The sequence below is a fragment of the Diabrotica undecimpunctata genome, chromosome 5, assembly GCF_040954645.1.
Source record: "Diabrotica undecimpunctata isolate CICGRU chromosome 5, icDiaUnde3, whole genome shotgun sequence".
NCBI lineage: Eukaryota > Metazoa > Arthropoda > Insecta > Coleoptera > Chrysomelidae > Diabrotica > Diabrotica undecimpunctata.
This window is the reverse complement of record NC_092807.1, coordinates 64685587-64711769: the sequence shown is the minus strand read 5'-3', so window position 1 is coordinate 64711769 and position 26183 is coordinate 64685587. Positions and strand designations below refer to the sequence as shown.

General features: G+C 31.4%; 1 protein-coding gene across 1 annotated transcript; it reads right to left on the bottom strand.

Annotated features, from left to right (window-relative positions):
• Nucleotides 1-15062: 15062 nt before the first annotated feature.
• LOC140442226 (uncharacterized) lies at nucleotides 15063-15458 on the bottom strand. The gene has a single exon (XM_072533303.1). The coding sequence runs from the start codon at nucleotides 15456-15458 to the stop codon at nucleotides 15063-15065; it is 396 nt and encodes a 131-aa protein (XP_072389404.1).
• Between the last annotated feature and the right edge of the window lie 10725 nt (nucleotides 15459-26183).

The following is a 26183-nucleotide window of genomic DNA, read 5'->3' as shown; positions in this document are numbered from 1 at the left end:
AGGAAAGAAATACGGGTAGTTGGCAAATACTCATTTGCCTTCTCTATCAGTGTTCTCATTGTCAGCAGATGATCTGATGTACTATATCCTTTGCGTAAGCCAGCTTGTTTAACCGATTGGTAATTATACATTTTGTAAGTCAACCCATTGTTAATAATTTTCATTAACAGTTTGTATACTTGACTCAGCTACGATATAGGTATATAATTCTTTAGGTCACATTTGTCTCCTTTTTTGTGTAAGAGTACTACTAGACTCTCGTTCCAGTCTTTGGGGATTTTGTTATTATGGAGACATATATTAAATAGTTCTGTTGGTATAGGAATTATTATTGTGTTGCTTGTTTTTAAGAGCTCGGCAATTATACCGTCGTGTCCTGGAGCTTTATTATTTTTAAGCTCTTTTAAAGCTCTTTTAATTTCGATTCGCTCGGTAGTACCTCTAATCCCACATTTTTTATTTTATTTTTAAAGTTTTCCTTTGTTGATTTATTGGGCTAGCTTTGGTATATGTACAAGGTTTTGTAGAAGTCTTCGACTATCTATGTTATTTCATATTTGTCCTTCTTTTCCTTATAATTGGTGTCTGTAGTTTTAATGATTTTTAGGACACTCGGTGTTGGTTTTAGACATTTTAGGCCGCTGTTGTTTTCAATGACTTGCTTTATTAAGTTTTTTTTCCATTTTTTTATGTCGCGTTTTAGTTCTTTTTTAATTGTTTTATGTATATATTTGAGTGTGGCGTTTGTTGTCCTCTAGTAGTTCCTTCTTTCATTCATTAGTTGTTTAGTCTCATTGCTTATTATGTCTTCTTTAGTTCTTGTTTTCTTTGCGACCTGTAGTCCGGCTTCGAGAAGGTTTTTATTTATATTTTTGCTAATGTAGTCAATTTGGTCTTCATTATGTGGGACAGAACACATTAAGCATATGAAGGTAGCATGCTCTGTACAAATAGCAATATTGCATCTAAAATATCGTTTTTTGACTTTCTATTCTCTTCCTTGGATAAATTACACAAAATTCTAGCGGCGTTTCTTTGTTTTGTTCAATCCGGAGCATATTTAGATATTCCCTTAAAATGAGCACTGTTACGAGCAATATGCTAACTTAAAATCTCGCGGCATAAGAAAAGCTCTTACACAGGTCTGCAAACGACTAACATTTAAACAATATCTAGTCTACAATAAACATTGCACACGATTAAGCATATCGATGAAGACACTCCAAAATTTAGCTAGAAGTGGGGACAACAGTGCAAATGATTTACCGTTTGTAAAATGTGCGTATTTAATGGAAGCGTGAGAGAGATGCGAGTAATGCAGGAATAAAGCACTGAAAAGTATACCAGTAAAGAACATAACAGAACTAACAGTGTAGAAGCTTCTTGGTTCAACGGTAATGGTGGAAATAGCAACCCTGTTTAAGAGTGGTAGAGAATCGCAACACGACACAGATCAGGAAATGTTATAGGATCAAAATTATTGAAAATTCTCAGCACGTTTTATACCAGAAGCTTACGGATTTAAGCGCTAATGCAACTTTTATTGACAAACACCTTCAAAATGTCTTGCAAATATCGTTTCCTTAGACAAAAAAGACTGCAGCAAGTTAACAATTTGTATAACCTAAAAATATTTATTAAGATTTTGATATTTGTGCAAACCTACATTTTATACTTATTTAAGTGATGTATACTTAATTTATTTAAACATACTTACTATTTCGAAAAGCCAAAATGTGAAGAAAACTACTTATAGGGACTAAATATATGATAAACCTTATTAACTCACTAATAACTAAATATCGTTTCATATATTTTTTGTCATAATTTGTAGGATAAAGTACAGAAAATACTAAAGTTCTTAATGATAGAATGGCTTGTTCGTTGTTATTTCGTACATATTTAGATAATGTCTAAAGTAGAATATTTCATCAACTTACTAAATAATTACACAAATAAAGTGACTATTAGGCTGTACTCGACTAAATTAGCGTCTGTTAAATATTTTTATGTCCATTTCATATTAATACAGCTTTTAATCGATAGTTGTGATCTTCATGATATGGCATAATTTCGTCAAAATAGCAACCATTTATTTGTCGCCACTATTAAATTAATAGTTCTAGGACCATCGTAAAGACTTTAAACTAATAGATTTTAAAAAGCTTTAGTACTTTTAACAGATCTTCAAGAAAAAAAATTGGTATCATAGACAATACTGTAGACTAGCACGAAGCTTCATAATATGTTTTCTGTACTTTTAAAATTTAAATAATATTTTTTAAATTAAATAAAGTAATGTTATTATTTATTTATCATTTTTTTATAGACTATAAGGAAATAGAAAATGTTTACATATTGTATAAAGAACACTCCTCGTCGCGTAAATGGACTCTTCTAATTGTTTACATTGACTGCGAATCACGAACCGCTATTTTGTGTTTCATGACGCTACTTTCATGATGCTCACCTTGGCATTTTACTATAGAAAAAAATAATGAAACGCCATTATAAAAGCTTCGCTTTAAAAGGCACGAAAAATGGCTAATAGCAACCAAAGCTAAAATGTTTCAACCAGTTTTTATATTTTGCCACCTTTTTCAAGTTGTGAATAATAATAATTGAATCTCTGTTACCAGTGATGAGAAACTGATACCTGAACAAACCGAATTTGGAAGTAAAATTTTTTTTATTAAGAAGGAATCTGAAAGTGTAAAGAATTAAATGGTGTATTAAAATTGGTAGAGAACAATGTTTCCCTAATATAAATTTAATATAAGGATATTGATATCTAAGAAACAACTTACCAGTAACCGTGTACAGAAACCCTCCTGTTAAACAATAAATTCTGAATATAAGCGACATTTTATTAAGTGACTTTGTTTTTTCTGTAAGATTATACGGTTCACCAAAAACTGTATATTGAGTGACTTTGAATAGAAGTTTCGACCATTCTTGACCGTAAAACGGAAAAATGACTTCAATTAGCACTAGTATATTTCCAGCTGCCGTCATGAATATGTCTTGGCCAAAGTTTAGGGGAATGTTGGCTAAAAAACAATAAAGTCAATATAGATATTACATTGTTCTTCTACCTTATTTTTTAAGTAGTAGCTGCCAATTTTGGAGAAAATTAAATATGTAAACTTAAAATATTAGTTGCATAAATATTTAAAAACCACACTTATGTGCGGCTGGGATACCGTAATTAAGTACTTGCACAACATAACCCCACATCATAAAAAAGAATCCCATCCGCTTCTATACACCAAGAAATATTCGAAAAGCCATAGAAATTGAAAAAAGGCCAAATTGTCTCAATAAAAGAGATGACAAATTACGGCTACTTTCAACATGAAGACATCTCTTAGCACTTGATTTAATATATATATATATATATATATATATATATATATATATATATATATATATATACATCCCGCTATCGTTTTAAGCTCTTTTCACGTTGCAGTAATTTGGCATCACCAAGAAATGCTATCATTTTCTATTTATAGGTCGTGTATGTTCGTTTAGTGCACCTTTGTAGGCTTGGCACCGTTGTCGGTTTTTCAATAATCCGATTTTTTTATAAATTAAATTTTTTACATCAAACCATCATTTTAACATAGGAGGTAAAATTACTGTATTTGGTATCATTTTAAAGCCAATAGATGTTGCCAGTGTTAATACTTAAATAATATTTGAAAACATAAAAATATCGATCGGTTTGGGTCAAGTTCAAATGAAGACATTGAAACTACCTGCCGACCGGCTGGGGTCAACCAACTAGTTTTTTATATCAACGTTCAGTTGTTATATTTATTCAATTTAGATATTTTTTCCCAGAGAGTTGTGTAGAGGAATATTTTACATATTTCAATTTCCAAGCTGTTTAATCGAAGCTATCAGAGAATAGTTTAAGATAAATATTAGATTTTTATGGGATTAGGTCAAAAATATTGGTTGTGATAGGGATGAGAATCACATTTTTAATTATTTAATGTTTAACATTTTGATTTCCATTCAGGAAATCGTTCTCAAAAAACGTTTTTTGTACAAAATGTGTATACACATTTTTACATAATTTGTACAATAAACAAGATTAAATATTGGAAATCGTATCGTTAGATATTAGTTAATTAAAAATGTAATTTTCATCTCAATATCGAGATGAAAATCTCAATAATTGTGGCATAATCACATAAAAAAATAATATTTGACTTTGACCATGCCATAAGAAAGTAGTTCACGGAACCTCGCTAAATAGTTTTAAAAAATCTTACAGAAATTTAAATTCTAAATAGTATGAGGGGTAGCCGACGAAAAATTCGTAAAGACGTACAGTTGATTTTGCTTTGTTTTTTTAAACAATCTTAAAAGGCAAAAAAAAAAATTTTGCTTATAAAACGTTTTGTATACATTCTAAAGAAAAATAATTTAAATAAAAGTTGTAGACCATAAAAAGTTTTCTATGTAGAGAAATACCAAATTTAAATACATAAATAATTGAGATAATTCCAAAAAACCATAAACTCTAAGATATTATATGTTTGTAGTAATTTATAAATGTTAATAACTTTGTTTTTTGACTAACGACAGATAATATAGCTACTTGAAATCATGGCAATTGATGAGTTATTAAAGTGTGCTAAATATCAAGCAGATCAAAAAATATTTTACAATTTATTCAATTTGTTTATCACAGAAAGCGATTATTTAAACAACTGTACTTGTCCAAACTCGTATGACTCTATAAGTATTTTGTAACTTGCAATCGATTCTTTGCGCTTTCAGTTTTAGGGTATATTAAAAAAACTTTTAACATATTATTAAATTTTTTATTAAAAACCAGTTTGAATAGGGGACTTTTTAGTTTTTAGACCACTTAACGTTTTTTTAGTTTCTTTGACAAGTGAGGATTCGGTTATTTCTTCATATGGGCTATGAACAATTGTCTAGTCAAGTCAACACTATTAGAGAAGTTACCTATACTTTTCCAGTAGTCATGCAGACGGTTCATTTTAATTGTCCCCATATGGAACATAAGCTCGAGAAAAGTCTTAAATTCTGTTTGTGTTGTCTCTTTCCAAAACGCAATCCTCGATTTTTCTGAACGACTTTGTGCAAGTATTTCGTCAGTCACTTCCACCATTCATTTAATCTACATCGTCCTCGTCCGATGCTTCTAACAATGATTGTAATTCAGCAGTGGTCAATCTACGTTTATGTTCACATCTACCTTTTTTATATGTCGAAGGCATATTATTTACATCCATTTCTTTATAAATACTATAACTCACTTTTACGGAGGTAATTAACAATAAAAACGTTCTACTGGAAACTATCAACTTACGACTTTCAATACTATAAGGCCACTTGAGGCACAATACGTTTTTACTCAATAATAGTTCCTGTATGAGTAAAATTGTTTTTTAATGTGCTTCATTGGAGCACACTAGATATATTTCAGTTTTGCCATCACATTCTTCAGAGTATATTTTAACTTTTTTAACTTTTCTATCGGCCTTTCTACTAGTCATGCTTCTTTTTAAAACTTTGTAAAATCTTGTACAATTTCTTCTCTTTGTATTATCTACATCGCTTTGCCTTAGATGGTATTTTTGGGTGTAAATGGTCGTGAGGATTACAACATTTCTTTATTTTTAAATGCCTTCGCGAACTCCAGTCTGAACTCAAGGATAGGTTGTCGCTTTTATTACGTTTTCTATTATTTAGCAATTTATTAAGCATTGACTACTGCGGTATTAAATATTAATTCCATTGCCTCTTTCCGGTACCACTTCAGAATTTTGCGTATTGGGCTTTGGTAAGAAGCCACTTGATCACTAAAATCAACACTCTTTTTCACCAAGTTATAATCGAGAATAATTTGTGGTTTTAGTACTTGTGTATAATTTTTCTTTTTATTTGATTAAACCAAGATACAACTATTATGTTTAAATGTTGCAAGGATTAAAACTGGTCTTTTGTCGACCCATTTTATCACTCGTAAAATCAATAATGGGGTTAAATTTCATCGAGAGTAACTGGTTGCAACTTTTTTAATCGAGATTTTAGTTTTACGTGTTTTTAGAGTAAAACATCTGCACATGAATAATTCATTTCTTGAACAATAATTTCAATTCATCGACCAATATTCTAAAATAAGGTGTTATTACGTCGTCCGGAATATTATAAACTGGTTCTCTTTCATAAAGCATTGGAAATATGGTTTACACTCTATATTTAGAAAAATCTTTTACTGCAACTCTTGTTCGACCTAAACTAAATTAATACACAAAACAAATTAATCTATTATTTTTATAGAAATGCAGATTCCTGTCGGCTTTTTATAAGTGCGGCATGAGTCACTGGTGTCTCGTATATCCGGACCTCTTATCGCATTACAAACATAATTCTTAATTAGCAGTGCGGTACAAGATACATTTATGTCGTATAATCTGAAAGCCGTAATAAGACCATAAGACCGTATGTTAAAAATAAATATATTCCTAAAAGAATTATCTTGAAACATGAAATAAAGACACTAAAAAAGTGCAATATTAAGTGTTATTTAAAAAATGGTATGTCATTCACGACGGGCGTACAGTTAAAAACAAAAGTTTTCAGTGTTCTATTGCTTGATTATTATTATCTGGTATTCTGAAAATGTTGACATTTTTTCCTGGTCTGATCTTCCTCAACTAACGTCATCTTTCTTAATTTGTGGGTTGTGTTGTTCAAGTCTCTTTAAGTGTTTTTGTTGGTATCCATACTGAATGATCTTCTTTAGACAATGTACTAATGTAGTGTTCAAGTGTGGCATTGCGTGCGTCATGTAGCGCTGATCTTAATTGTCCGATAAGTCGATTATATTTGTGTTCGTCATTAAGATTTCGGCTTCTTGGTCATCTAACTCTTGCTCTTCATTTTTCGACTATTAGTTGTATAATATAATTCGGAGTGTTACTTGTGTTTTCTTGATTTGGAATTGTTAATCGTGTAGCTCCATATGAAATAGTAAAAGATGAAAACGGCAGCATATTCATCCATAAAAAAAGGAAACGCGATAAAGATATCTGAAACAACTGTTTTATGTTATAAGAGATGAAATAGTCCGAAATTACCAAAACAGGTGAACAGGGTACTATAAAGAGGAAGTAGAATTAGCTATGAAACAGCTTAAATGGGGAAAAGAAGTAAGCTTAGACCAAATACCAGCAGGAATTATTCAACTGGGGAAAAAATTAAACGGATAACAATATTCACTCCATTTACAGAAAAGGGTGTGACCCGCAAAAATTTTAAGAACTTCTTTAATAGCCTCCAGTCAACAATTTCCTAATCATGTTTAAAAAACGTACGGAATGCACTGTATATACTAACCCAAACCGTCAACATACTTGTTGTTGCAGTTATGTATTACGATCAACTCACTAAAGGTTATGCACGACTCCCCTTGTATAGGTACACAGGCATGCACCCGTGCGGGAGAAAAAAGATTTGTCATAACGTTACATTATGATGAATGATCGACTTTTTGTCGCACAGATCCCGCCTATGTAACTTTACAAAGCGAGTCGTTTGCTGGGTATTAAAGAAACGTCTACGGCCATCATATAATTTTACGCTATTTCACGTTCTACGACGCATTCGACGTTTGACACACTGTCTTGTTTAGTTTTCTGTCATTCTATTTGTTAAATCCTATCTCATTCTCGTCACAACATCAAGGATCAGTAAATGTGTGCAGTGAAGGGGAGGAATATGTTTAACAGTGAACGTTGGAGATCTTTCGAGTCTTTCATATTTTCTTCTTTGAGTGCCTCTCCTATCGGAGATTGAATATCATTAGGGCGATTCTAATTTTATTTACTGCTGTTTTGAATAATTCACTCATCACTAACTCATCAGGTGGCCAAAGTGTTTAAGTTTTCTCTTTTTTATATTCAGTATAACTTCTGGATGGTTATGTATTCTACATATTACCCCTTCATTTGTAATTTTATCCACTCAACTTATTTTTAGTATACGGCAGTAGCACCACATCTCAAAGCTTTCAAGATTTGTAACATTCTTCTGTTTAAGAGTCCATGCCTCAACACCGTAAAGCTAAGTACTGAATACATACTAAGTAGTTAACTAAAAGTGGACGTATGCAAAGAGATGTATGACGTAATCGTATGGTATTCGCTAAATCCTGTCACGTAATATGCCACATACCTCTGTGCGTAAATTTTTCTTCCTCTGTGCGAAAAAAAACATAATATGTTGTTATAAAGAGCAGCATTTTGCACCTTAGCAACGATATGTTCTTTTAAAAGGATTTAGAAACAATATTCAAAACTCAAAATAGTTAAATACCATATCCATTTACAGCTTATTATCGAATCTTAAAGACCAGACACAAAAATGACTGCACAACAGAGAAAAATTATTGTGCACTAGAACCAGATTTCAACACATCAGGCCACACATTTAATTTATCAGACTACAATAACTAGAATTAAAGACTATTTTCCGAAATATACCTCATAAACAAAAATAGAAAGTCAGTTAATTATAAGATAGACAATTGCAAGTTAGGCCTGTACTAACGTGTATTGTCATGTTTTAAAATTCTAATAAACTAAAAAAATATCTAATATATAGTTCGATAATTAAACTCATTGTGCCTAATAACACATGTTCAAAAAATACCTAAATCAGTGCCAAATGTTTTACACCAGAAACTTGCAGATTTCAGGGTCAATGCGACGTTTATTGACAAACATCTTCAAAATCTCTTACAAATATCGTTTCCTCAGACCAGAAATCTCAGTTTTCATGTGAAAGATCAAAAATCAATAGAGCAAATTAACAAACCTTTGAACAAAACATTTGCAACAAGTTAACAATTTGTAAAAACTAAAAATATTCATACAAAATTTTGATATTTATGCAAACCTACGTTTTATACTTATTTCATTTAAACATACTTACTATTTCGAAAGGCTAAAAGGTGAAGAAAAGTACTTATAGCAGCCATATATATAATAAACCTTATTAATTGACTAATAAATAAATATCGCCTGATATATTTCTTATCGTAGTTTGTAGGATAAAGTATGGAAAATATTAAAGTTCTTAATGTATGATAAAATGGTTTGTTCCTTCTTATTTCGTACATATTTTAATAATGTCTAAAGTAGAATATTTCATCAATTTACTATTAGTATAGTTAAATACACAACAAATAAAAGGAATATTATATTAGGACTAACATTTGAACTAACAGCCTTTGTTAATTTTTTTTTGTATCTATTCAATAAGAGCAAAGCTTTTAGTCAATAATTATAATCTTTGTAATATGGTAAAATTTCATTAAAGTAGACCAATTATTTACTGCAAGTTTAAAGAAGACTTAATGATCTCGAATTTATAATTGCATAGGAGTGATCTGAATCTAGGTCAGTTCTGATATTAAAATGTTTGTATCTTCAAACTTCAGGTTGTCTACCTCTCTCTCCAATACTTTATCACTAAATCCTTTTTTGTAAAAAAGCAAGTTTGCCGCCGAAATTTAAAACTTCGTACTGTACCTCTTCCCAAATGTCGCAATTTTTAAGATTTTATATTAAACTTACGTTTGGTGTTACTCACCGTTATCGTTAAGTGTATCCTCTTCATCTTCCAATATCTCTGTGACACTTCTAGAACCACTTTCAACCTATGAATCGGTTACGTTGGGTTCGTAATTTTCATCGCTCAGTGTGTTTTCTGGAATTCTACTAGGATTTTGTATTTCTGTTGTCTTATAGCCGCTTTCTAAATACTTGTCTAAGTTTCCATCCAAACGTATTGCCGATTACATATTATAGAAGACAACTATTTCAACTGAAACTTGGTATTAAGATAACTTTGCACTATTAAGTTTAAAACAATAACATTTTCTTAAATTTTATATATATAAAAATAGAAACTAAAAACGCAGTTTAAGTTGAATTTCTCTCTTATCTTAAGAAAAATATAATACTAAAAACTGTAGTAAATTACATAATAATAATATTTATATAAATCACGATCTATGCTACGAGGACAGACAAGACCAAAATCTCCTCACTACACATCTTAAACTAGTAACAGAAAAGAAAAAATTTAAAGACTTAAAAAATATGGAAAAGGATGAAAATAAAAAAAAATGTTCAATCAGAAAAACCTAAACGACACATTGCACCAGAAACACGAACACTTAATTCTAAATCATTTTTTGAAGACAGCATCTCACAATTTACCCAAGCTACGCCAAAGAATCCATCACAGAAAGAAGAGGCTACCCAACAACAAAACCTTAACCTGATAACTTCACTGACTGAAAAACCGACAAAATAATCAGATACTGATAAAAGTAAATCAGAAAAAAAGGGCTCGGAAAAAAAATATTATTGACCATTAAGAAGTACTAAAAGGAGTGGGGAAGAACAAAAACGAAGATAGACACGAAGAAAGAAAAAAGCCAAAATCAAGACACCACTTTACTTCGGGTACCAAAGAAAGAGTAAAAAATACTTGAAAGCAAAGCAGTAAGTGCTAGAATTTTGTAAGACAAATATTATTTCTTAGGTAGTTCCCTACCAAATTTTTTTAGTTGTTGTTATAATATGGATCCATGCATTCGTGATGTATACTAAATTCCCGTAATTACTCATAAACCTAAACATATTGAAGATTTTAATAAGTTAACTACGGATTCTTATTAAGGTAAAAATAATGAAAATTTTACCATTTTACACCAAAATATTAGAAGCCCTAATAAAAATCTAGATCAGTTACGATTAAATATATACAACAGATGACACTTAATTTTGACTGTATATCTCTAATGGAAACTTGGATTATTCCTGATATATCCTTATTTGAAATAGATAATTATAACATTTTATATAATAAAGGAAATATAAATCAAATTGGTGGTGTCGTTGTATACATAAAAAAGAATTTAAGATTAACGTGTAAGATTGTAAACATTAGTGTATGTAAGGTATTAGAGATATCTATATTAGGTAAATACAAACAAAATACAATAATAACAATAATTTACAGACTACCATCGACAGATGAAGAGCAGTTTTGTATTGGTCTAGATAAATATTTAGAGATCACTAAAAATTCTGTTTGTAAATATCATCTTTTATTAGGTGACATTAATATGTATCGAAAATATGGCTCCAGAGTCTTCTCAGTATTTAGGTATATTGAGTGAACATAATGTCTTATCAATAATAAATAAAAAATACTAGAGTTCAGGGCGATTCTCGTAGTTGTGTACAGATCACATTTTTGTAAAAAGTTAATCATATCAAGTGATCAATCATAATGCTTTATCAGCTGTTCTGGACCTCTCCGTGACTAATCATAAAGCAACATTTGTAAGTTTTTCATTTGAAAAAAATAAAATTAAGTGCAAAACTAAGTTTAGGAAAATAATTAACTATGGTGATTTAAAAATCTATCTTAGTTTTCAAAATTGGGATCATCAGAGGATTAGCATCAGGGAGCGACACCCTTAATATATTAATCAATAAAAATACCAAAGGGAGCGACACCCTCATTATATTAATCAATAAAAATACCAAAGAAATAAAGAAAAAAAGATGCGAGGTAAGCGAAATATCTGGATGACAGACGGTTTAGTAAAAACGGTTAATAAAAAAATGAACTTGACAGAAAATTTATGAACAGCCCAGATGACCTAACATTAAAAAAAGAATACACAATTTAAGAAAATAAATTAAATAAGCTAATTATGGAGGTAAAAAATATTTCCTTACGGAAATTACAAAATATTAAAACACTTAAACTAAAGGTCTGTAAAATACTATTAAAAAATTTGATAAACATAGCACAAAAAATTTAAATTAATTCTAATTTAAATCAAAATAATGAGGTAGTCACTGATAGTCAGAATATTAGTAATATTTTAAATATTTTTTATGTAGGATGTACGCTTGATAAAAATATTATATTTTCTTCTCCTGATCCTCCAAATACTACTGCTCCTACTGAAACCCGTAACGAAATAAGAAGTTCAGAGTATTATTAATTTCCTAAAACCAAAAAAATCTCCTGGCATAGACAACATTTTCGCCGATCTGTTAAAGATAATTTCTAATTATGTTAATCCGATAACTTATTTAATAAATAAAAAATTTGAACATGGTGCATGTCCTGACCATTTTAAAAAAGCTGTAATTATATCTATATTTAAAAAAGGTGATACAAAATTGGTACCAAATTATGGTCGTATATCACTTATTACCAGCTTTACAAAAATCTTTGAAAAGGCCTTAGTCGAACCACCAATATCTTACAAAATTTAACCTGCTGTCTCCAAACCAATTTGGTTTTAAGAAGGGATATTATACTTCCAATGCTATAACGTCCGCTACTGATTACTTATATATAGGTATGTTGTTGGATAATCGCTCTCCTACTCTCCTATCTAGCTAAGGCATTTGACACTGTTAGTCATCAGCAGTTGTTAGGTGCTTTGGATGATCTTGGAATAAGAGGCATACTTTACTTAATATTTTAAAAATATTTAAAAAATACATCGCAAATTGTCAAAATTATTAACAAATTATTTACTAAAAAAATAATTGAGTTTGGTATGCTTCAAGGTACTGTTTAAGGTCCTTCACTATTTTTAATACATATATATAAATGATCTACAACAATAAAAATACATGGAAAGATTATTTGTTTTGGAATAAACTTAAAACGTTAGCAGAAAAAGAAACTATAAAGGTTATAAAATAGCTAAATGAAAAATTACTGACGGTTAATATCGAAAACATTTATTTCAGACCATTCTCAATATACAAAAATAATTTACCCGACTTCTTGGAATTAAGTCTAAGTTATAATAACGCGTACATTAAAATAAATAGGAAAAATTATTTAAAATATTTAGGTGTTTATATTGATTGTCACTTGAAGTGGGATGTATATATTGATGTAATATGTAAAACCCTAAGAATGTTACTATACAGATTTAGATATGTCAGCAATATCCTTAATTTGTCATACGTAAAGATAGTATACTATCCTTTGATAGAGTTCGTCTTAGATGTGAAATTTTACCATGGGGTGAAATATTATATGCTTTGTAGAGGGGATGAAACACTTCAGTAAATGTGCATTGAATGACGAAAAACTATGATTTTAAATGCACTTTACTCAGTAACAGACAAGTTACACGTTGTTAAACGAATTCGCCATCTTTTCCTTCTCTCTTCAGCACCGCACACGTCCACATATCGGATATACTGTGCTTTACAAAAAAAAAGCTTTCTAACAAAATATTTTTTTTACTAAATATTAAATAAAGAACAGCAGAACACCTAAAAATATTGTTTATTCACTTAAACATCACTTGGAAGGGGACATAGATTTATGACAGTTCTTTTCAATAGTCCCTTGACAGTTCGGACGGTAACCACTCGGACTGATTGATTCTGCTTTCACTTTTGTCGTTGCTGCAGCTCAGAAACGTACTCTAGAGACCAGCGTTGCCAGAAGTGCTGTCGAAGTTGTTGAAGTCGTTGAAATGATGAGAATCTATTTGACAAAATACGAGTGACATCAATTTCTGGCATGGATACCATCGATCGTCTAATTAAAAAGTGAGCAGGTGTGATGCGAGCAAGGTCAGAGAGATCAGAAGACATATGACTTAAGGGCCGGAAGTTAAGGATTCTTTCAACCTGAGCAAGTATTGTAGAGAAGTCTTTATAAGTTATTTTAGATTTTGACATTACACGTACTAGATGTGATTTCATAGATTTTATTCCAGCCTCATACAGGCCTCCGAAATGAGGCGAATGAGCAGATATAAACTGCCAATGTATATCATTATTTGCACAGATCTCAGATATATGAACATGATTAGTTTGAGAAATTACCTAACTCTTGTAACTTGTTAGAACCAACAAAATTTGTACCGTTATCAGACATAATTTGTGCGGGTTTTCCTGACTGAGCTGTTAAGTCCGTAACAAGCTCCAAATGAATCGCCTTTACAGCTAGACATACAAATAGACAAACATATGCCTTATACGAAGAGGAGGAGTTTGGCCCTCGTTTAGTTTTGTGGACAAATGGGCCAGCATAGACAACTCCTGTCACAGAAAATTAAAGAGTTGGAGTGACACGTGCGGCTGGAAGATCTCCCATTATTGATAATTGAAGATATTTGAGTAGGCTTTATACGAAAACACCGTACGCAGTGACGAACTGTTTGTTTTGCAGCACTTTTACCGTTAATAAACCAAAAGGTTTCTCCAACCACAGAGAGCAGATACTGAGAACCAGTATGAAAAAGTCGAAAATGAGTTGGAACACTGGAATGGAAATGGAACACCAAAGTCGTAAACGGATGACGCGCAGGTAGTAACATGGGGTGTTTCTTATCGGAATCAAAATGAGAATGACGTAATCTGATTATTACTCTTATTACATCCGCTTTATCTAAGAAAGGATTAAGACTGATGAGCTTGCTTTTTGAAGGGACCAATTTTCCTCCCTTTAAACGAGAAATTTCATCAGAAAAATTTTCTAATTGAACTAATTTGGTCAAACACTGAATGGATGAACGTAATTCTGCTGAAGTAAGGGAATCAGTCCATCTGAGAGAATTGTTACCAACTAGAACATTGTGCCTAAATATTAAATAATAGGCCACCAACCTCGTAAGCTTGGTTAAACTTGAAAATCTCTCATTTTTAAATTTAAAAGGTTTAACTAAAACTAGAGATTTAGTCAAAGATTTAGTTTCAGGAAAAACTTTAGGAAAATCAAACTGACGAGCAGACCAACCATCGTCAGCACCCACTAAGAATGTTGGACCATGCCACCAGAGATGACATGAACTAAGAAGACCAAGGTTGATACCCTGAGACAGAAGATCAGCTGTATTGTCAGTTGTACCGATGTGTCTCCAATTTGCAATGTTGGTTTTAGACTGTATTTCGGAAACACGATTTTTGGTTCATTAGAGAACTTTTGAATCATTGGAGATTCATTTACGTAATGGAAAGCTTCCAGATTCTAAAATAGAGAAAGATTCTCGATAAACTATCTGCAGACTCCGAACCTGTTAACAGGTCGTCGACGTAAAAGTCGTGGCCAATAACTTTAGAAGCCTCTGGATATTCATCCATGGAATCAAGGGATAATTGATGAAGACAAGTTGACAGTAAAGAAGCAGCAGCTGTGCCATACGTAACTGTGTTGAGTTTATAAGCGCAAAGTGGTTGAGAAGGCTCAGTTCGCCATAGAATTTTCTGCAAGCAACGTTGCGATGGGTTCACTAAAACTTGCCGGTACATTTTAGCAATATCGGCAGTGACAACATAAGAAGGTTGACGAAATTTTGGTATTATAGATACAAGATCATCTTGAAGTGAAGGTCCTACCATTTTAAGGTCATTGAATGGAGACTCCTAATAAAGAGAAAAAAGAGCCATTGAAAACTACCCTGAGTTTAGTAGTCAGGCTCTCCTCTTTAATTACTCCATGGGGAGGAAAAAAAATTAGTACATTGTGACATATGTCCTAAAGATAAATATTCGTTCATAAAGTTAAAATATCTTTATTTGAGTAGAACATTAACTTGAAGTTTGCACTCTAGACTATAGAAACGTCTAGTAGTGGCTTGAAAAGAATTTCCAAGTTTAGAATGAGAATCCTTTTAAACGAATCTACCTTGTTCGTTTTCTTAAAAATTGTTTTTGAAATGTGTTTCACAATTTATTTCTTTTTCTGAAAGACGTTTAGAATTATGACGCTCTTCAATTTCCCAAAACCGAGTTAGGTCAGGACATTCCTTATGGCGTGAAAAGTTACACATAGTTTTCGAAGTAAGAGAGTGAGATATGACGCCGAAAATTATCCATCCTAGTTTAGTTTTCTGGAGTATTGGATTGTTCGGACTTAATTTTATTTGACCAACACATAGCAAATTTCAAAAGTGACTTGCACCGATAAGAATATCAATATCAAATGGGATGCCATAGTTTAGATCCGACAACTGAATATTAGAAGGAATATGAAAGGCTGAAGTATCAAGACGGTAACTTGGAATCGTATCACATATTATGTTGTCAACTACTAAACATGACATTGAAGATACATAAGAAGAGTGAAGCAACTTGATATCGATATTGGTTTTGAATTGAACATTAGAAGAGACTTAACCAATACCGACAACAGAGATTTTTGCTTTATTTTTGTGCAGACCTAATTTATTTAGAATCCTGTCTGCTACAGAATTTGACTGACTGCCACTGTCAAACAGAGCTCTAAATGTGTGTTTTCTAGTTTGTCAAGCACTTGGACTCGGACAGTTTACAGCAAAACACCTTCCCTATGAATGGTGCTTGAAGGATAATGAGAATTTATACTTGGTTCAGGACTAGGATTTTCAACTGATTTAAAGTGCTTTTGTAATGTAATGTATGATGCTTTTCGCTGCACTTTTTAGATTTACTGGCTTTAAGAAACTCTAAGAAATCATTGAAAGATGGATCACTAAGATTGATTTTTTCCTAATCACGTGCTGTCTCCGAATTAATTCTCTTCATTACAATATATCATAATAATACATCTCGCTTCTCTACCAGTTGATTGAGTGACTGCAGAGATCGCAGATTACTTGTAATAGTTTCAATTATATAAATGAGTGAAAAAGATGCATTTTCTTTAATGTTTCTTAACCCAAATATAGATTTTATATGATTATGACTGAGTAACTGCTTGTTTGCGAATCTATCACAGAGAAATTTTCAAACGACTATGAAATTTGAAGAGGAAACTGTAAGTGATGTAATGGCCTTTTCAGCGTTACCCGAAAAACACGATTTCAGATAATAAAACTTCTGAATGTGTGGTATATTTTGATTTTGAATAATGAGTGAATCAAACGAATTATGAAATTCAAGCCAATTCTCAAAGCAACCCGTAAATTTTGGCAACTGAATTGAGGGCAATGTAATACTTTGATTAGTAGCCTTAATTAGTTGTTTTGCGGCAGTGCTTGCTTTGAAATATGCGTTTTAGAAATCTTCGCGGTAGTTTAACTCTTCCTCTGGTATTTCATCTAAACACGACTCTATTTGACATTGTTTGTCTTCAAATTGTAAAAGAATGCTTTCAGATCTGTGCAGTCTAGCTTGCAATTCAATCGGATTTAGAATCAAGACATTTTTCAATGAATTTTGTAAAAACTGTCAGTCGCGATGTAATTGAACCTCGTGTTTTACGTAATTTCTCAATATTGACATTCATGATGAACTAAAATGAACTAAATATTTTTAACTGAAATATTTATAATAATAAGTTATAAGATTATATGCTTTATAGATAATTAATATACCCTTTTTATTTAAAAAACCATGTCTGAAAACAGAATCGATATTCTTGGTCGACTGTAACGGTTGAATTCAACTTTTGTTCTTCTGGTAATTTAGATAATTATATAAATAGTAACATTAAAATTTAATAACTAATACACCCAGCGACGAAGGACCATGTAGAGAGGATGAAACACTTCAGTAAATGTGCATTAAATGATGAAAAACTATAATTTTAAATAAACTATATTTACATACGTTGTTAAACGAATTCGTCATCTTTTTGTTCTCTCTTCAGCACCGCACACGTCCACATATCGGATATGCTCAATTTACAAAAAACAAGAGGTGGGAAGTGGCGCGATAATTTAAAAATATATCTACAATAATTTATACATGCTTCTTATTTGAATAAACTTGAAATACTACAAAGACGGTTTTTGTCAATAATTCTAAAAAATCTAGCTTATATCTTCTTCTTTATTAGCAAGCAGGTATTTTTTAAATTAGACAGTTATATTTGTTAAACATAAATTAGTGTAAATAGAAAAATAAACATGTTTTAAAATCAATAGTTCATACTTACAGCACTAGAAGAAAAGTTCATAACTATATCCAAATTACAAGTGCTTTAAATATTTAACTATTTGCGAGATCTATAAAACTTACATGAGAAAAATCAACTAATTCAACATGATTAAATCCATTTTTATAATATTTCTTAAGAACTAGATCAGAAATTTGGGAAGCTTTAATTAAATTCATCGTATAACTAATACTTTACTATATACTTTGTAATAATATTTTATATTATCAACCTAATCGTACTTCTTCTTCTTCAGTGCCTTATCCGGTCCGGATGTTTGCGATTATCAAGGCTATCATGGTTTTGTTGACTGCACTGCGAAACAGCTCCGCGGAGGTCATCCCAAACCATTGTCGGAGGTTTTTTAAACACGTGATACGAAGGCGTCCCGGTCCTCTCCTGCCAAATACTGATGGTACTGTAGAACAAATATTTGAATAGTGGAAATGAGTGTCATCGCTAAGCACAACCTCTGGTTCATCAGAGAACTTCTTCTTTGTTTATTTGCTAACAACTATTTGTTTGTACAAAATATTTAACTTAGAGTTACATAATTTTGTTATTCTATTATATTGACCTAATATATTGTAACATTGTTTTATATTGTATATTAAGAAGTAGATAAACATTATTATTATTATTTTACGTAGGATAAACATATCCACTTTGCTTATTTTTTTTTTAAAAAAAATCCACAAGGAAAATAATTCCTGTAGCTGGCTGTATACCACGTATAACAAAAGAGGTTAGTCTTTGTATGTGGGTATATTTTATTTTATAAAAACCCTTAAAAGGGCAACATTACAAGCACGAACGTTTTCGGAACAACTGTTCCATCATCAGGTTAAAATACCTAAAATAAGTATAAACCATTTAATTACAGCAAACGTGGTTTAAAATTTTGACTAAGGTTAAAAACAATAAAATGGTTATACTTACAGGTTACCATGCCTGAGCCACCAAAATATTTGGGTAAAAACCCTTTAAAATGAAAAATGTTACCAAAGATTGTACATGATGTTGATGATATTATATGATGTTTAATATTTTAATTAGATTTTACTTCAGGTAACATACACCCATGCTTAAGTGAGTTCCAGTGTCCGGAGAGTAAACCTCTTCAAACGGACTACCGCTGGCAACTGATTGATGAAATACCCATGAACGGTGTCAAAAAACAAAATGTCAATGAACCATGAAACAGTGTTAGTTAAACATTATATTACTACAGCCAAAAGATTAAAAAACTTTGATGATGTTAAAATGATAACAGCAATCCAGGTGTTGGGATTTAAAAATTTTTTTCTATAATTATTTAATATTGGATATAAAAGATGTAAATTACTGGTGTTGTTGAAGGTCATGTTTAAGAGGATGACGTATGCATTAGGCAGCTTATGTTACTCTTTATCGTATGGAGTGTGGTCTAAAAGGTGTAATTTGTGAAGAATTAGCTGAAATATATGGAAATGTCCTTTTATGTTGCTTACATCTAGGACAAGGAAAAATAAATAGTATATATTTGTAGCTAATGTAAGACATCGTATGTAGATGAAATTGTTTAATACTGCTAGTATCGTAAAAATTTTTTTTTTTTTTTTATTTAATATAAGTGCGTCCAATAGATTGAGAAAAAGGGATTGAAAATCTTCCGGCTGAAGGAATTAAAGTTATAATATATGTGATTAAATTTAAAAATTTTTTTGGAAAGACTGAGATCCTCAGAGACCTGGCAGGAATAAAAGTAAATGGAATGACTAAAGAATAAAGGAGAGTGGGTTAAAGGGAAATGAATGAGTTAATCAACAAAATTAGAGATGATAGAGGTCCTTCATGCTTAAAGCATCTAGCACCCTGAACAAAATATATTTTGGTTATATTAAATTCGATACATAAAAGCCTGAAATTTTATTTGTGAGTATGGTGTACTAAGTTGTTGACTAAGAGAGGGGGGAGCAATGGTTGATTAAAGGTTTAGGTAAAGTGGGAGAAAGTGAATTCTGATGAATTGCTGGATTGTGTTTAAATGTTTACTGAGTTTAGAACTAATGGGTGGATGGTAGATATATGAAAAGACAGAGAACTAGCAAAAGAAAAAAGAATGGACAGGAATATGATGAAAACGTGAAGATTGTAAAATAATGAAATAGTGAGGTATAAAAGATATGACGTTAACAATAGGGGGCTGAAAAATTCTTTTGGAGGGAGTGTTGTGACAGTAGTGTAGAGAGAATGGTTGTTTTAAAAAGTAACAATTGTTGAGAAGGATTAAGGTGTTGATGTTTATAGAGGAAGGTCAGATAAAGAAGATGGGGTAAATTTGAGAAGTGTGGGTTATGAGAAGAGTTGTCGGTGTAAGGGTTGAAAGTCACGGTTGAAAGATACATGGCGATTAACGCAGTTGGGGCTTCTTTGCTTTTCCTTGACTATTTCCAAGTCTTCATATAGATCTAATTTTAGAAAATTTTTTTGGGGTATATTATGTAACAAAGAGACGTCTTCTGGTATGTTGAGGGTATGTTTATGTTGTGCAAGATGTTGTGAGAAGGTGGAAGTGTTCTCTTTTTTAGTGTGTTCTAGGGTACGGGAAGTTAGTGATCTACAGGTTCTACCTATATATGTAGCATCACAATCAGAGCACTGTAATTTGTAAACACCACTACGATCCATGTAGTTGATGCAATCTTTTGAATTGGTTAAACATTGTCCTAGATTGTTCAGGACTTTAAAAGAAATGTGGGTATTCTCAACAGATCTTTTTAGGATATATCTGATATCTCCAGAAAGACGTTCTTGAAGGTAAGGTAAGGAAGCATAATGAGGTTTAATGGTCAAGTCTCTGGGGAACGCAGCCTCTCTCAATAGTTTGAGTTGTCTCTTATTAATAAGTTGTCTTTCATTAACAATTACACCTTTTAGACCACACTCCATACGATAAAGAGTAACATAAGCTGCCTAATGCATACGTCATCCTCTTAAACATGACCTTCAACAACACCAGTAATTTACATCTTTTATATCCAATATTAAATAATTATAGAAAAAAAATTTTAAATCCCAACACCTGGATTGCTGTTATCATTTTAACATCATCAAAGTTTTTTAATCTTTTGGCTGTAGTAATATAATGTTTAACTAACACTGTTTCATGGTTCATTGACATTTTGTTTTTGACACCGTTCATGGGTATTTCATCAATCAGTTGCCAGCCGTAGTCCGTTTGAAGAGGTTTACTCTCCGGACACTGGAACTCACTTAAGCATGGGTGTATGTTACCTGAAGTAAAATCTAATTAAAATATTAAACATCATATAATATCATCAACATCATGTACAATCTTTGGTAACATTTTTCATTTTAAAGGGTTTTTACCCAAATATTTTGGTGGCTCAGGCATGGTAACCTGTAAGTATAACCATTTTATTGTTTTTAACCTTAGTCAAAATTTTAAACCACGTTTGCTGTAATTAAATGGTTTATACTTATTTTAGGTATTTTAACCTGATGATGGAACAGTTGTTCCGAAAACGTTCGTGCTTGTAATGTTGCCCTTTTAAGGGTTTTTATAAAATAAAATATACCCACATACAAAGACTAACCTCTTTCCTTTTATTTTTTTTTTTTGTTTTTTAGACTAACTCTCTCTTTATTAAATCTATATAAAATAAAAAACTCCAAAGGATATTTAAGTCCAACCTGATTGAATATTCTGTTTATTTATAGTATACGTTTTTATGGTTGTATATATTACAGTAGGTTTATTAAAAATGTTTTACTTTAGTCGTCATTTAAATATGTACGAAATAAGAAAGGATAAACCATTTTATCATACTTTAAGAACTTTAATATATTTCGTACTTTATTCTACAATATACGATAAAAAATATATGAGACGTTATTTGATTTTTAGTCAATTGTTAAGATGTCTAATATATATAATTGTACTAAGTGACTCACTTCACTTTTTAATATTTCGAAGTGGTAAGTTTTTTTATAATTGCAATTTTTAAAGTTCAAAGGTGCAAATTATATTTTTTTACAAAGCACAAAAGTTTTTTATGCTTTTATAGGATCTACCTCTCCTCCTTGATTTTTTCGTTATTTTGTATAAAATTATTTTTCTCTGACCCCTCTCCAATGTATAATTTTTAAGTGGTCTATGCTACGCAAGTCTTCTCGACTTTACAGACCGAAATTGTCAAAAAATGTTGTTTTGATATTATTGTAAAGGTAAATGATGCAGTTTTTAACCATTTATATTTTTTCTTATCTTTTTTGACAATAAAAAACTAGTTCTCCGCCATTTTCTCCCTCATGTCGGTAAGCGCTTTTAGCAATAAGTAGTCGTTCAGCTTCTAAAAGGTCATATTCTCTAACACTACTGTCTCTTTACTTACTGATTTTAACTTTTTTTTGTGATACCTGCTGTCCTGCATTTATATATTGTATAGATCTATATCCGATTAGTCAACCTTCTCCTTCTCATCATTTTAACGTCATTCTCCAAATACCATTTCATAAACCTTTCCTCAAAATGTTTGTTCCCAAACTTAACTGCTTGCGTAGTTGGTCATTTTGATGCATTTCTACTGCATGGAATATTTATAATAGTGGGCCCCCAAAATAATAAAAGGCCTTTTTGGAATTATTACGACCAAGACAGCTGTACTGTACTTTATACTTATGAATGTGAAACATTCGGTCTGTATTATTACTGGCGCAATTCGAAGCGGCATAGCCTGTCAGACCGGATCACTGTAAAAAAATCGACATAACATAACTTATAATAGATTACATGCATGTAGGTGGCAAGGGTGTCAGGGTTTGGTATTAAAACATTACCTTATTTTATTCTAAGATTTATTGTTTGGTACTGGTTTTCTAGTTGTTTTGCAATTTTGTGAATGATTTAAGTTTTAATAAGTTATTTTGGAAATTTTAATTATTTGGACATTTTTACTAAAACTTTAGAGTATACCTTACAATTGTTGTGTGCCACAACGCAGTTCAATCTATAATATAAAAATGAATCGCAATATGTGTTGGTAAGCGCATAACTCGACAACGCATGGACCAATCTTAACAATTCTTTTTTTAAAATGTTCCTTGAAATCTAAGGATGGTTTTTACGGCGAGAAAAATTTGAATAATTTCCGGGAAAACCCTAAAACAGCCCTTTTCTTTTTTCCATGCAAATATTTTCTAACTAAATGTAGAGTCAATTTAAACTGTATTGCTATTCAATAAAGTTTATATTAAATTACAAGCACTCACTGTTGTTTAAACAATGTAGGTGTATTCCTAACCTCGAAGAGTCAATTTGCTCTTTATTGTCGCTGCACAAAGTTCAAATTTAATCAAATGTGTGTGCGCATTCGTGTGTGTGCACGTTTGTGTGTGCGTGTTCGCGTTGGAGGATCTAATGCGTTCACACAAAAGTGATATTATCGTGAACCCGACCAAATTGAAAAGTCAAGTCAAAAAATGTAAGATCTATAGATTTGATTGGCCTCGCAATATTCTTTCTTCTGTTTTAGTTTTGGAACGCGACATAAATTGCATCAGTTTTCACGTCGTTGCATCTGTCAAACAAACCGCGTTAAAAAGCGTTTATTATCTTTAATAATTACTTTATTATTAATTTAATATACTCTATACACATACAACATTGTTTTGGCTTAAAGGACTTGACTCCAAGTCATATCAAATTTAAAAAAAAATTAAAAAAAAAAACTAAAATGTAGTGTTATATCCTCTTTGATTATATTCTCTTTTACAGACAAAGTAGAGATTTCACTGACAACAACAGCCTGTCAATTTGCCGGTGTACATTGATGTACACACACGTATTGTTTTTCTTAGATTTTCTGTTACCTTATCTACTCAGTTTTCATTTGTCAACTTGATAAACTAAACAAATTCTCCAGTTTTCTTCGATTTATTTTTGATTGATTGTTTTATGTCGTGTTTTGTGCAAAGTGTTTTAATACCTGTGATTAATATATTCGATATGCCTCCTATAAGACGAAGTAATTTAGGTAGAAGAACCCGAAATGCTACTTTGAATCGAGCTGCTTTCAATTACGACTTATCAATTGACTACAGTAACTATTAATGTGTTACTATTGAATCTATGAACTTGGTTTGCTCTCATTGTAAGGCATTGAAATACAAAAATGAAGCCAATGGATTGTGTTGCGCAAATGGGAAAGTGAAATTAATACCATTGGATCCGCCACCAGATCCATTGTACTCATTGGTTTTAGGAATTGGACCATATTCCATACACTTTTTATCAAATATCCAACAATATAACAATTTCTTTCAAATGACGTCATTTGGGGCAACAAACGTAGTTCGGGAAAATTTCATGCCAAAAAATTTAAAAACAAATTACAGGCGAATTGAGGATATATAAATCAGTTGATTCGGCTACTAACGAAGATGATGTCGTTAACTATTCGCCTAAATTTTTAAACTCGCTGGATTTACCAGGATTGCCACCTCACAATCTTCAATTAAAGGTTGGATCGGTAGTTACAATGTTGAGAAATATCAACCAACCGCGTCTTTGCAACGGCACACGGTTATCGATAAAAAAATTATTGAACAACGTGATAAAAGCAATTATACTGAAAGAAAAGTATAAAGGAGAAGACGTTTTGATACCACGTATCCCAATGATTTTGACTGATGTACCATTTGAATTTAAACGACTACAGTTTCCAGTGCGGCTTGCTTTTGCTATGACCATAAATAAGTCCCAGGGGCAATCATAAGTGTTTTTGGTATTAATCTAGAAAACCCATGTTTCTCACATGGTCAATTGTATGTTGCCTGTTCCTGTGTTGGAAAACCATCAGATTTGTTTGATATTCACTCGGTAATCAAACAAAAAACATTGTATATCATAAAGCACTACAATAAAAATAAAACAGATTTTTGTTAATAATTATGATTCACTTGATTTACAATAAAGCGATTACTGAAAATACTTATACACGTTTTATTTCATTATTCTTTATTACATCGGTTATTAACCATATGTTAATAATAATAATAATAATAAATAATTAATTATCTCTATGTTGTGTCATTGAAGCACCCACTTTATAAATATTTATCACCTTTAGGTTCCCACTATCTATTTAGATTATTTTTCAATCAGGTTTGAACTTTAAGTTCCCCTCTTAGTTTGAAGCCCTCTGGCAGACATCACAGTCGGGGTTTTTAGTGGGTCCAAAAGGGTGGCCAAAGTTCGTGGAAGCGAAGATACTTAGGTCACCCGAGCTGACCCTCACACATCGCCTTATCATCATGGTGACGGTTCTGTTCAGGAGAATTAAAGAATAAACTGCCACATTCCAAATCTATTTGACAGAATAAAGTCTGTCGGGTCCGCTAGTTTCCAATAAAACTGACAATGTAAGTTTCATTAATTCCCCTTAAATAAAGCTCTAAAAAAACGATAGTTGATCGCTATCAGGTCTGAAAAAAGTATCTGCAAGCACACAAAAATCTGTTCCAGGAACTTTTCAGATGAAAATTATACCTTAAGAAGTTTGGGTAAGTTTAAAAATGATTATCCTAATTTCTTACATTGTCATTGTCTTGTTTTTCTAGGACAATCAAGGATCCTTAAAAAAGATGCAGTACCTTCATTAAATTTACCAAAAAAAAGTTGGAGGCTTCAGTGAAGGACTCTGAGAGAAGTAAGAGATATAAAAAAATACTTTGTGCAACAGTATTGCCACCAAACAAACATGACGAGCAAACAGAAACATAATTATTACAAACAGATACGAATGATACACAAAAGTGTGGTTCAACAGGGATACCTGTTAATGAAAATAAATCGGAGGGTTCAAAACCATGTATTACAACTCAAACCGTGATAACATGGAATACAAGTCAATTAGTTTCTTATGAATTTTTGTCAGAAGAACATTTTATTGGTTTTTCAAGAAAATTATTTACATTTTTTGTTGAAGAGTTTGGAAAATCATATATTAAAATTCATAGTGCTCTTTCAGTGGACAATGAATTGTTAATAACGCTTATGAAATATAGACTTAATTTGTTTTATTCTACATTAAAGCATTTTTTTGCAGTTGACATTCAAACTGTCCGAAAAATATTTGTTAAGTGGACCAAGCATCTGTACACTTGCTTAAAAAAATTAACTTTTGGAACATTGCAACAATTAT